Below are 14,605 nucleotides of genomic sequence, written 5' to 3'. Positions count from 1 at the left end.
TAAACACTAGGTTGCAAGGGGGGGGTATGGTATCTACAGTAATACTTTACAGTTTATACATGCTACATAAAAAAAAAAAAATTTGATTTGTATTTTCCCAGGACATTTGGCAGCTTACTTAAAGAACATACATAATAAAGTTGTGTACTTACTGTTCATAAGCCACTTCTCTCACGCAATTTAAGAATATATTCTGTGGTAGAAAGGTATAATCCTTATGCAGCTGTATTTTCTTTATGATGCAGTAGCAATATGGTACGATCTTGGCAAAACCAAACATGCAACACAACTGTGTTGTTTAGCACGAGGAAAAATTACGCAGCTTGAATTAAAACGTATTCTATACACGTCACAGAACTTATAAATGACAGTCAAGAAACTACCATGCAAATGAAACCACTGCAATAATGAGTCGTGAAAAATAAACACGCATTACTATACTTTCTTCAATTTAGTGTTCAAACTATTTTCTTGGAGGGATCTGCTGTTTGCACAAAATGTACTGTAATCTTAAGAGTTTATGCACATGCTGCCGGAGCCCGAGTCTCTCAGCTACTACTGCTACAACAACAACAACAACCACATAGTAAAATATAGATATTCTCGATTGTTTTAACCCTTTGCGGTCCATTGCAGTTATTCCTCACAGGTCCTTTGTCGGACTGGGTCCGACATCATTATAGCAACGCAAAAAACGGGTTTCTAGTCGTTTTTTTCTCCGGAAAAAGCCGAGAAAACCATTCAATTGCCGAGTGGGAGCAACAGGAGCCGAGACAAGTCGAAAAAAAAAAGAAAAAAAAAAAAGGCGTATCTCATGATTAGTCATACATGGTATCTGGTATCAGATAACGGGGCAGTCGTAAGTAAACAAGCTGGCTGACTGAATTAGCGCACAGAGAACACGGACATTTGCAGAGCTTTTTTGAGATGTTATAGTAATAAAATAATGACTTGGATCGCATTATTGAGGAGTTTGGTTATAAAACAAGTGATCAGGAGATGATCGATCGGTATGTACGACTATTATTTTTATTATTATTTATTTCTTACATAGGTGAAAGCTATAGCGAACGAAAGGGTGGGGCGGGGCTGGAGATGCCTAGTGAGTGCTTTGTTGATATGCAGGGCCATTTAAACCCGTTTGACTGTAGAAAAAAATACTTTTAAACAGCGCGTCTAAAATTAACTGCGCGTTTGAAAATTAATTAGACCTGACGTGCCTGACGCGCGATTAATAAATGGACCGCAAAGGGTTAAATGTGGCGTTATATAAAAAAGTTAGAGATTTATTTTTAAGGTTTGCCATCCGACATCAGTTAGAGAAAGCATAATACAGTAAATGCCGTCTCACAGGTGCTGATACGATCAGCGATAGGCTGAAACCATGAATGCCCGCCCTTGCATAGTATTGCTTAGTGCCAACTGGTTGAAATGCTAAGCCAGCACCTGTACGGCAATTGGCTGAAACAGTTGCTGCATCACTGTATTGCACATTCATAAACTAAAATTATCGGGAAACAAACAAACAAAACTCCAAAATGCCGGTGAGGCTCACCGCTGGACAAACGGTGAATACAAAAGCGAGCAGATACCGTGAACTCAGTAATCATGGTATAGAATAATGGTTGCGGTTTCAAAACCGTGGCAGTTTATACCACGGTTTACCGTAAAACCGGTATACCGTGACATCCCTATCCGAGTCAGCCAAGACTGGGGAGGAAATTCACATTTCAGCAGGACAATGACCCCAAACATACAGCCAAAACCACACTGGAGTGGCTTAAAAACAAAAAGGTCAATGTCCTGGAGTGGTCCAATCAAAGCACGGACCTCAATCCAATTGAGAATATGTGGAAAGAGTTGAAAATTGCTGTTCACCAAAGGTCCCCATCCAACTTGACGGAGCTTGAGCAATTTTGCAAAGAATAGTGGGCAAAAATTGCAGTGTCCAGATGTACAAAGCTGGTAGAGACTTATCCAAATAGACTCATGGCTGTAATTGCTGCCAAAGGTGCCTCTACCAAATATTGACTCGGGGGTGAATACTTATGCAATCAATTATTTTCTGTTTTGTATTTGTAATTAATTTAGAACAATTTGTAGATTTTATTTTTCACTTTGACATTATGGACTTTTTTGTGTTGATCAGTGCCAAAAATTCCTAATTAAATCCATTTTGATTCCATGTTGTAACACAATAAAATATGGAAAAGTCCGAGGGGGTGAATACTTTTGAGAGCCACTGTGTGTGTATGTATGTATGTATGTATGTGTGTATGTACACACACACACAGTCACCTCAAATTATTGGCACCCTTGATAAAGATTAGCAAAAAAGGCTTTATGAAATACACAGGTAATGAGCTATATTTTATACTCAAATATATGGGAAAACCATATTCTTTTACTCTAATACAATTGCTCAGAGAAAGTTTATTAACAAGTAATAAAAAATGTTCTCAAAAAGATAGGTGTCAGAATTACTGGCACCCCTAAAGATTCTTATAAATAAAATCAAACAAAATTGAATCTGCATTAACATTCTACTTCTTTAAGTTCATCTCAGTCTTATTGTGGCCTTCCATGGCTTCCTGTTTCACTGGGGTATGAAAATGAGGCAACACACATAAGAAATCCATTTGTCATCCATCACCATAGGGAAAGGCAAAGAACTCACAAATGAAAAGAGACAAATGGTTGTAAATCAGGCAATGGGTACAAAACAATAGCTAAAAAACTAAATATACCACTTACCACTATTAGGGCAATAATTAAGAAGTCCAAAACCACTGGAACAGTGGTAAACTTGCCTGGTAGAGGACGCAAGTGTATCTTGCCCCCACGCACAGTGAGACAGATGGTTCAGGAGGCAAAGGGAAAGCCAAGGGCCACAGTTGGAGAATTACAGAACTTGGTTGCATCTTGGGCTCACCAAGTCTCCAAATCTACAATTAGACGCCACCTCCATGCCAATAGGCTATTTGGAAGGGTTGCCAGAAAAAAGGCTTTACTGAGAGCAACCAACAAACGTAAGCGCCTGGAGTTTGCTAAACGGCATTGGCACTTCAATTGGAACCGGGTGCTATGGTCAGATGAGACGAAAATAGAGCTCTTTAGCCACGCGCACCAGCAGTCAGTTTGGCGTCGAAAGAAGGATGCGTGTGCAGAAAAGAACCTCATACCTACTGTAAAATCTGGTGGTGGATCTTTGATGTTAAGGGGCTGTTCTGCTTCCACTGAGTCCTTGGGCCCTTGTTAAGGTCAACGGCATCATGACCTCTACCCAGTACCAGGATATTTTAGCCAAAAACCTGGTTGCCTCTGCCAGAAGGCTGAAACTTGGCCGCAAGTGGATCTTCCAGCAAGTCAATGACCCCAAGCACACATCAAAATCCACAAAGAAATGGTTAATTGACCACAAAATCAACATTTTGCAATGGCCATCTCAGTCTCCGGACTTGAACCCCATTGACAACCTGTGATTTCATTTGAAGAGGGCAGTCCATAAGCGCAGACCGAAGGTTATCAAGGATCTGGAAAGATTCTGTATGGAGGAATGGTCTAAGATCCCTCCCAATGTGTTCTCCAATCCCATTAAACATTATAGAAAAAGACTCAGTGCCGTTATCCTTGCAAGGGGAGGGTGCACAAATTACTGAAAACAAGGGTGCCAATAATTGTGACACTTCATTTTTTCTGGAAATAAATTTATAATTTGAGAAATGTGTAATTTCGGTTGATTCCATTGAATCATTAATAAAGTCAAATATATTCCACATGTTGGAAAATTACAATATAGTTCAGTACTGGTATTTATTTTATACAGTCTTTTTTGCTCATCTTTATCAAGGGTGCCAATAATTTTGGAGGCAACATACATATATATATATATATATTATATACACACACACACACACACACACATACATATACATATATATATATATATATATATATATATATATATATATATATATATATATATACACACACACACACACACACACACACACACTGCTGTGCAAAAGTCTGACGTTGCGTTTTTCTACTCTGATGCACTATGAGCATCAACAATTTACTCAAAGCCTCCACTGGTGTTTTCTACTATTAACAACCTTGACTTGCATAAAGAAGGAAAAACATTGAGTGAAATAGCTTGCATCACTTGATTTTCAAGGTGTGGTATCCAAAAAGCTGTCTAACAAGGATGAGCAATAATTGAAGATAATTTCCTGTTGAACTGACAACAGAACTGCCAGAAGGCACAGGTGTCGTTGTCCATCCATCAACAGTCCAAAGCACCTTTGACCATTGTTCCACAGTCCAAGTTCTGTGTTCTTGTGCATATTTTAGCCTTTTAGTCTTGTTCCCCTTTCTTAACAGAGGTATTCTTACTTCAACACATCCTTTATCCTGATTTCAAGCGACCTTCGTACTTCTGATTTGATGGTCTTAAGTCTTAAGGGTACGTTTCCATGCAATAGGTCACAGTGTGCAACATGTAAATACATTCACAGCAACACAGTAGTTAAGGGAGCAAAATCCTCATTTACTATCTGTGATCCTTTACTAATGCAAGTAAAAGTAATAGTATATTGCATTGGCTGCATCAAATGTAACAAGCTATATATTGGTGAAACAAAACGGCGCTTGGCTGATCGCTCCGTGGAACATCTGTGAAGTATACGAATTAACACCTCTACCTTTCCTGTCTCTAGACATTTTAACAGAAATGACCACACTACAGAAGACATCACAATTCGTGGGATGGTTCAATCCTATGGAACTAATGCTGTCAGGAAACAAAAGGAATGTGAACTTATTTTCAAACGAGGCACTTTGGAGCCATTTGGAATGAACATTCTATTCTGAGGTCATCATCATCATCAGCAACATTCTGGAATTTTGTTTAAAAGACTATTTGTTTGTTTTTTTATCAACTTCTTAAAGCACTGTTTTTTGTATTCAGCCGATGAAGAACTTGTAGTACGAAACGTCCTGATAATTTATTTGTAATCAATTATTCTACCTTTTTAACTACCTGAAATATCCTTTTCTTTTTTCTTTATATAATTTATATATATATATATATATATATATATATATATATATATATATATATATATACACACACACATATATATATACATATACACACACACTAAGTACAAAACTATCAGCGTGCTCAGCAAGTTAATAGCAGAGTAATGAATTAGGTCGTGTGTTAGCGCCATTCAAAAATAAAACAATTTAATGGATTATTTGTTTCATCATTCTGATTATGTGTATACCACATGTTTAAATGGTAATAGCTGATCTATTTAAATCTGGATTTTTGTACATTTAACATGTTTTGACTAGACTTTGACTTTTTTATATTGATTACAACAAAAAATAAAATAGAGTTATCTGCAATAAATTCACCCAATGTTTAATTTTTAAACTATTATTGTGTTATTTTATATGCGGTTATTTTTTACTTGAGTTGCTACGGCATCAGTAAATTAAAGAAGAAAAAAACTCCCTGTTTTTCACTGTGGAAATCTGGTAACTACATGGACAGAGCGAGAAACGGAAGCTCTGGTAGAAAATTTGGTCAGACCAAAATCTTGCCGAACTGGACAAAACTCACAAAATAGTAAAATATTCAGGCTTTTGTCAACAGAGGTCGTGCTAGCTTTTCTGTTCATGCGTTCCTGAAACGCACATGCCCAAAATTTTGCATCCCGTCCATCAAATATACATTAACACAAAGGCTAATAAACTCCAGGAATGTGCATTTTAGTACATTTTTATGAACGTTTAAACTCTATGGCATGTAGTTTAAAAAAATCTCTGTGTGTATAGATATACATATAAAACACAGACACACTTTTTTCTTTGTTATATATACTAACAGTAGACCATTCGCATGACAGAGAGACAGGATTCTAAGCACTGTTTGTTGCCTTCATCTATGTGTGTTTTAATATTTTTCTGCATTCCGGTAACAGCATCGGCGTGTCTTGTAAGCGAAGATTCTTGAAAAACTGTACATTCGTGCATGTTTGTTTTTTGCCCAGCAGCTCTTTCACATACAGTACATCTTACAGTCTCAAACAAGCCACGGATACTTCCTCTCCCATTCAAAATTATAAGACCGTATTTTTCGTTTGCGTTTTTGTGCATTACTACTGCTTATAACTGCTTCGGTCACTGTAGTACTCAGAAGTAGATGTAGATGGCTGAGATGCAGATGAGCAATCTTCATGAGAATCCCCTGAAAATGCTGACTGCTTAACAAAAAAACTTCAGCTTGACAACTGACTTGTTGTCAGTGTACACTCTGCACTAGGAATTAATTTTATGCTTAAAAAAATCTGTAAGGGCATCCCTGTTAAACTAGTGTGGAAAATAACAAAAGCACAACATTAAATTAGGCGACTGCAAAAATGAAATGCGAGTTAAAAGTAGGATCGGGGATGAAAAATTCACGCATAAACTAAAATTAAAGGGACCAGAATTAGGCTCAGGCAAGATATGAAGGTAAAGCAAAGATTGTTTTGCAATTAACAGCATTTTCTGAGTTTAATTATGAAACCGAATCTGCTAAATTTGTCACCCGATTAAAATACCCAAAAACTTCAAGCCCTACTTTTACTTGTTATATTTCTTAGCAATATGGACCTCTGTTAATATGGAGCATAACACATTATTTTAAAATAAAACACAGTGCATGGTGGGATACTATCGTAATAATTTCCAATGTTCATTGTGCTGCTAGGAACTGTAACCGAACTATTGTGTGTACGCATTACACCCGACTAAACATGAAACGGTACTTCAGTGTGGACGCTAAAGTTCAAGCTGGATTTATTATAACATTTGAGTACGGTTCTCCAGATCGGTTATGTAGTGTGGACAGGGCCTAAAAGTAAATATCCTTAATATTGCTGGCAAAGCCAAATATGAGGCTTATTGCTGCCACCTACAGGACTGGAGTGTATCTTAATCCAGGGGTTCCCCGTCTCACGACCCACCTGAATAGCCAGATCATTTTCTGGGACCCATGCCCAGTGAGATAATGTGAAAAAGCATATACAGTGATTCGCCCTGTCTGATTTTCTGCATTTTTGCATATTTTTGACACTGAATGTTATCAGATCTTCAACCAAAACCTAATATTAGATAAAAGGGACCCTGAGGGAACAAACAACACAACTATTTGATACATATTTCATTTATTTATTAAAGAAAGCTATGCAACACCCAATGTGTTGAAAAAGTAATCGCCCCCTTAGACTCAATAACTAGTTACGCCACCTGTAGCAGCAATAACTGCAACCAAACGCTTCCTGTAGTTATTGATTAGTCTCTCACAGTACCATGGAGGAATTTTGGCCCACTCCTCCATGCAGAACTGCTTCAACTCAGTGACATTTGTGGGTTTTCGAGCATGAACTGCTCGTTTCAGGTCCTGCCACAACATCTCAATGGGGTAGGTCTGGATTTTGACAAGGCCATTCCAAAACTTTAAATTTCTTGTTCTTCAACCTTTCTGATGTAGACTTGCTTGTGTGTTTCGGATCATTGTCTTGCTGCATGACCCAGCTGCGCTTCAGCTTCAGCTCACGGACGGATGGCCTGACATTCTCCTGTAGAATTCTCCGATACAGAGCAGAATTCATGGTTCCTTCAATGATGGCAAGGCGTCCAGGTACTGATGCAGCAAAGCATCCCCAAACCATGACACTACCACCACCATGCTTGATCGTTGGTATGAGGTTCTTACTGTGGAATGCAGTGTTTGGTTTTCACCAGACATAACGGGGCCCATGTCGGCCAAAAAGTTCCACTTTTGACTCATCTGTCCATAGAACATTTTTGAAATCAAAAAGCAGCATTATTTTGCTGAGCCTGTGTGAGCTGGAGTGAACACTACTTCCAGTTAGGTAATGCCTGATACAACTGCAGTACCAGTGTGTTGTATTTGTTTTAATTTAAAATTTTTCTTGTTATAAAATTACTTGAGTGTATTTCTTTAAATAGGAGGCTGTGTGGTCCATAGGAGGCTGTGTGGTCCACTGGTTAAAGAAAAGGGCTTGTAACCAGAAGGTCCCCGGTTCAAATCCCACCTCAGCCATTGACTCATTGTGTGACCCTGAGCAAGTCACTTAACCTCCTTGTGCTCCGTCTTTCGGGCGAGACGTAATTGTAAGTGACTCTGCAGCTGATGCACAGTTCACACACCCTAGTCTCTGTAAGTCGCCTTGGATAAAGGTGTCTGCTAAATAAATAGCCATTTAAAAACAGATTACAAGAAAATGACATTATACCGCGGTACGACGATAACCATGGTATAATCTTTGACAGTTACCATACCGTCAAAGCTTGATGACATCCCTAAGTCACAAAAAAAAGTATAAAAAATGTGTGTATATATATATATATATATATATATAGCTATATAAAAACAACTACACAACATTTTCAGGAAGTTGGGCACGCATAATTTGGTTTGTTTACTTTTTGCTGTCTAAAACAGGCTCAAGAGCTGCTGTGTTGATTCTGTGTTTTAAATATTAGCCTTTTTTTAAACTGTCGTGCAAATTCTGGTGTGACAGTAAATAAGTGCAAGGTATTTTTGTCATTTGTTTTGAATACAAACATCTGAGTTTTGTATCCGAATACATGTCAAAAAATATTTGTTTGGATAGTTGTCCCAGCACTAATAAATATATTATATACATAATTTTTTAAACTATAGTATCTTCCTGCTTCAGCTCTCAATGATGAAGTTTTAAGATTGCTTCAGCTCACATTCAGCAGTTTCATCAGACTGTGTGACTGACCAATGAATACGCAGAAAGGGTGGAAACGGTTGTATTTTTGGCTGATCGCCCCAAAACAGCAAAATTAACATCCGATAACTGATGTAGCAGGAACTGATAAAAGCAGGGAGGAGGGAGTGATTTGAGGATGGAGTAGAGAAATTACTCTTGTATGTTTGATGCACGAGGGTGTCCTAATATTGACACTGTACTGGAGAGAGACTGGTCTTGTTTCCATCGGGACGTGTTTATTTAGATCCCCCCACGATTTCCTTAGATTTCAAAATATCAAAAGAAAAAAAAAAAAAAAACGTTTGGTATAAAGTAACCGACTTTACCAGAAATACACGTCTCACTCTGGTTAAGTCCACTGTACCAATCAGAAATTCGTTGTATGTGCTCAGTGACCAAAGTATAACAATATTTAATTTTAATAAGGCAGTATATGGCAACTTATAGAAGAACATTTTACTACACCAACCTTACCAGTATATGGCAAAATATAGAAGAACATTTTACTACACCAACCTTACCTTGGATTCATTTCAGTTTTTGCTTTTTTAAAAATAATATACATCTGCTCTAAATAAATTAGTATAATTAAAATTAGGGCTGCAAGGGTTTAAACGTTTAAATGGTAAACGTGGATTAAAAAAATTTTTGTTTAAAATTTGTATTATACGTTTAAACGCAACTTAAAAGTAAAATATATTATCAAATTACTTTTGCATATTTTCCGCAAAGATATGTTTCCCTTTCTATGGTTTTCCTCTTTAAGGAAACCTGACCTGTTCTTCCATGTGATCACTCTAAATACATCTTGCATAAATTACGGACAGACCAGCTTCCTGCGTTGTTGAGTATCTCCATCGCATTGTCTTTTTTCAAGTCTTATAGGGCCCTATGGAATCTGTGTTAACGAGAACATGGACGGGATCAAAAGAATATTAACGCGGAATTAAGTGCTGTATGAAAAAAATGCATTTGGCAGTAGAGCATTAAGCTTGAGATTTACATCTTTGAAGGGAAAATGTGAAACTAATGGTCAGTACAGGCAGTGGCGTAACTTTGGTTTCAAAAGTGGGGGAATGGGTGGCAGGGGAACAGTTTCTGTAGTTGGGTTATAAATGAGGCGGGGTATTCTGTAAGGGATAAACACGAGAAGGGCTGAGTCAGTGAAAATAATTCACCGTTCGAGTGTGTTAAATAAATGCAATCATGGAAAATAAATAGAAACCCTTTTAAGGACTTAAACAATTAGACAACATTGCAGACTATTTTTAACATCTGTATTACAACACATGAAGTACTCCTCACACAGACTGCTATTACAGCAGTCACAATACGATCCCAATGTTCACACAGAGAAGATTTATGGTAGTGAAACCATGGGCATAGCAGTAATATAGAATTGATCAAGTTCAAAACTAAAAGCTATGAAACATGCATATTTGTTTGCTTTGGAACGCCCCACACTACACTAAAAAAAAAAAAAATACAACCTGTTTTTAAAGTTAACAATACTATTTTTCAATACAATTAGATAAAACAATACTTAATCCAATGCAAACCAAATGGAAAGATTTTTAATGAAAAAAAAAAAAGGTTTTTGGTTCTGGACGTTTTGTTTCCTGCCAACAATATAAAAGTGAATGAAACGAAAAATGTAGTCTTGTCACTGTGTTTTAAGTTTAATTTAAATAGTTGTTTTTTTAATGTTTTATCAATGTTGGATACACGCTTTTTATGGAGCTTCTGGAGAAATCGACTATGAATGTTTTTTTTTTTTTTATGCTATTAAAATAGATTACACTTTATTGCTAACTTACAGTCCTCCTTTATGCTTTTATGTTTACCATTGTTTGTCTAAGTGGATCTATATGGTACGAGCTTTGAATAATAAACCGCGGTTAAAATATGACTTAAAATATTGGAAGTAAAATATAAAAATATGAAATCAGTGAAACATTAAATGTATGGCCATTTAAACAGTTAAACAACCGGATGAACAATGGGTTTAAACGTGTAGTCAATTAAACGTAGATTTACAGCCCTAATTAAAATGTGGGATTTTTTTTTATATCAGTGTTGTGTGTGGTGGGGGGTGCTTGGAGGTTTGATTAAGTATACATGTTACACTCATAGTCAAGATTCCACCAGTGACTGACAAAAATAGCCATTTCACGATATGAGCATTGACAAATTATCAACAAACGAAATGAAAGGTTATTTTGGTGTCTGATCAAATTATTTTGCTCAAATTGCGAAATGGAAAACATCAAACAAGTAAAGAACAAAATGCAAAACAAGAGACAGCTTCTTCGGTGTTTGAGTAAAGCGATATAATCAAATTGCAAAATGTAAAATACCAAATAAACAGAGAACAAAACAGAAGAGAGACCTTTCACTTCATTCTTTGATAATTTGTCAATGCTCAAATCGCAAAATTGTTATTTTTGTCGGTCACTGACCAAATCCTAACTGACTAACACGTATACTTAAATTAACAAAAAATAAACTAATGATTGTTACAATAACTTGGTGGCCCTTGTTCCTGGCAATTGTTGCATTTTTTTTTTTACATTCTAGAATTATATAGGCTACATATCACTTCACAAACCAAAATCTTAACTATCATCCATGCAGTCTATGTATGCACCAACTATTTCAGGTTTTACCCTTTTGTGTTAATACAGTATTATATATAAAGTAAAATGCAGCACCTGTTTCTTATTGATTTGTGGGCTTATACCATTAGGTAAGCATGCCAAATGTGTGGCACTTACACAAAATTCTAAGAAAATACTGAAATATCTTACTTGATTTCCTGTGTGCCACTGTACAAGTCCTGTTCACGGCAGTTTTTTCTTTCCTGGTCTGTGAGAAACACTCAGAAGATGACTTATGGCTTTTGCCACCTTGCCCTACTTCTCTCTGAAATATGCCTTTCTCTGCCAGTTGTGTCTCTAACTTTACAATTCTTGTAACCCTACTACTCTTTCTCAACACATCTACTTCCCTACCTCCTGGTGCCATGGCAACAAACACTGAAAATGAATTTGGTCTTTTTTCACCCAAATTTGTCACGGTATTTTTTGGTATTCTCCGCTGTCTATAGGACAACCTTCCCCTCCTTCTCCTTCTAGCTGTTCCTCTCTGATCCTTGCCTCTACTTTCTCTGTCCCCAACACATTGATCACCTGATTCAGCATTGATTAATTTCTGATCCAAAGATATTCTTCTGGGATGGCCTCTGCGTGGCGCATCCTTCATATCTGTGCTACTTTGTGATTCAGACTTAATCGACTTTCCTTTGGTTCTTGTAATAATTTGTAATTGCTGACTTGAGGAGGCTGTCTTTCTTGGACTTCCTCTCTTTGGCTTGACTAAAGAAACCTCCAAAGCTGGCCTACTGCTTTGTTGATCAGATTTTCTTTTCTCACTACAGGTTTTTTTCAACTGTTTTTTTTTAAATCTGCCATTTCTTAACACCACAGAGGACCTCCTTGCTTTATACTTGCACTGAACCATCAGGGCAACTTTGCCACTTCTAGTCATGACCCCACTAACTATTTCATTTTCCCCACCTGCCATATCCCTTATCTGACTCCTTGTCTGACGACTGCTCCCCCTTCCCTCCATCTGGTGTTTACCATTGTCTTTACTTATTGATATATCAGTACCTTTGCAGCATTGCACATCTTGACTCTGTACGTCTTTCTCTGCTTCTGTGGCCTGTGCTTCTTGCTCCGACCCTGCTCTCGCAGACGTCTCCAACAATCCATGTTTTATATCATTAATCCGTTTCCCCTCTATAGGTAATCTATCAGTTTCGCGTTCCATTGAAATACTGGTCGCCTCAGTCTTTACTGCAGGAGTAAGTTCACTTATTTCTACTTGAGAACCAATGCTAGTACTGTTATTTTCGGCCGTACAAGTTTGTATGCTTTCCGTGTTCTGATTTAACAATGGACTGGTCAGGCCTAACCCATCCGAATTCCCCGAGCTTTCGCCATTTACTTTCAACACTGTTCCCGGACATTTTAAACCCGAAGACAATCTTTTTCTCCTTGGCAATGCAACCGTGGCACTGCAGCTACCACTAGGTGGTGTTCGGTTTAACTTTATTCTTCCAGACGCTGAGGGGAACATTTTTTTTTCTTTTCTAAACCTTTATCAAGGCACAGCCTTATAAAACGCTGCTCGCTTTTGTAACCAGTAACACAAAATTTACTAGGTTTACAATACATAAAGTTATTTTACTGTGGCGTGGTTTGCTCAATACATTTTCTATAATCTATATAAAGGGACAACTTTCACGCAACGTTTTAAATGCGTCACAAAGACGTTGATATTTTAAACTATTTATATGCGAACACCATATAATCAAAGTAGTGTTGTTACTTTACATCTCACTTTCAACAAAACCAGTACCGTTATGAAAAACTCAAAAACACTCACGGCTCTTACAAAATGCACGCCTACAATACCTACTACACCCACGTGTTTATTTCCTAATCGGTGTTTCCGCAATTACAGACTTACTATAAAAACTAGTTTAATTAACTCACGTCATTCATATTTCAAAAATAAGTAATCCAAAAGGGGAAAAAAACAAAATAAACATTTTCTGCAATGCTGTGAATTTTAAAGTGAACACTAATTAAAATAACCTCAAAAATGCAAATTAATTGACTAAATCATAACGTCACGTTACTTTTCACGTTTCCAGGCACCAGACCCAAAACAACCACCATACTGCAAGAAACCGTGCACATTATTTGTCTGCCGGCCTTCTGAAATGCGCTCCTAAATCCTATTATCTTTAATCCTATTATCTTTTTTTTTTTCAATACCCGCCTGTTGAAAACTATGAATGCATTTATTTAAATTGAATTTCAACCTATCTCTCTATCTCTGTCCCTTTTCTTCTGAGTGTGATTCTCTCACGTGTCTGCCGGAAGCCCGCGATACCGATGACGTAATTCCTTTGAGGTCTAATTTTAAATTTGGCGTCAATACATTCTTGCGCATGCCTGAAGGTGAGGTTTGTTTATTATGTTGTTTTCAACACCGCCCCGACAGTCATTTACTAAAAATGTGCATTTATTATTTTAATAGTGCACATTAGTTTTTCTTCATAATTGTACACGCCCAAACTATGCTCCGCAGAACAATTTTGGCCCGCAGCCGTTTGGCCCGCGTTAGGTTAGCCTACAAATTCATTATATATATATATATATATATATATATATATATATATATATATATATATGTGTGTTTTGTTTGTGTATATTCAAAAATATGTTAGCGGTTAAAATATTTAAAAAGGCGTGGATTGTTTTTGAGTTATTTTAATTATAATAGTCCCCTGGCGTCCACTACAGTTAGGCTCGCCCTTGAACGCATAGGCCAACTCAGCTGTCTCCGTGTAGGAAGTTACTGGTGGTGTGAATTGGGTCGTTTCATTTTGAGGGAATATTGTGAAAATGCAACGTAGTTAAAAAAAAAAAAATAGTCAAATGTCAGGATATATTTTTTTTAGAAGTTAAAATAAGGGCTGTTTCATATGCCAATACGCCGTTGCTGTAAAGGAAATCAAACATGCATCGTCATGATGAAGTATACTGTATACATTCTGCATTTTCGGTTTTTATCTTCAAACTTTTTTCACGGGAATTCTTCTGAGTTTATCTTACAAATATTAAAATAGGGATAACATCGGTAAAAATGTGTTTCATTTAAACATCTGGAAAAATCTGGAAATTCTCAGTTTACACACTTACATGTGGAAT

General features: G+C 37.0%; 1 protein-coding gene across 6 annotated transcripts in view; it reads right to left on the bottom strand.

Annotated features, from left to right (window-relative positions):
• The window catches only part of topaz1 (testis and ovary specific TOPAZ 1), a 97,174-nt gene extending 83,353 nt beyond the window's left edge, over positions 1–13,821 (bottom strand). For 5 of the 6 annotated variants that reach the window (XM_059013344.1, XM_059013351.1, XM_059013358.1 and 2 more), the window contains exon 1: positions 11,630–12,581. In XM_059013344.1, coding sequence (XP_058869327.1) covers positions 11,630–12,452 — 823 coding nt within the window. In that variant the 5' untranslated portion in view covers positions 12,453–12,581. Of the gene's footprint in view, positions 1–11,629 lie in introns of all 6 variants that reach the window. The other variant, XM_059013369.1, reaches the window with a different exon arrangement.
• Between the last annotated feature and the right edge of the window lie 784 nt (positions 13,822–14,605).

The sequence above is a fragment of the Acipenser ruthenus genome, chromosome 3, assembly GCF_902713425.1.
Source record: "Acipenser ruthenus chromosome 3, fAciRut3.2 maternal haplotype, whole genome shotgun sequence".
In the NCBI taxonomy this organism is placed as follows: Eukaryota; Metazoa; Chordata; class Actinopteri; order Acipenseriformes; family Acipenseridae; genus Acipenser; species Acipenser ruthenus.
The sequence above is the reverse complement of the archived record's forward strand: the minus strand, read 5'-3'. Positions and strand labels throughout refer to the sequence as shown.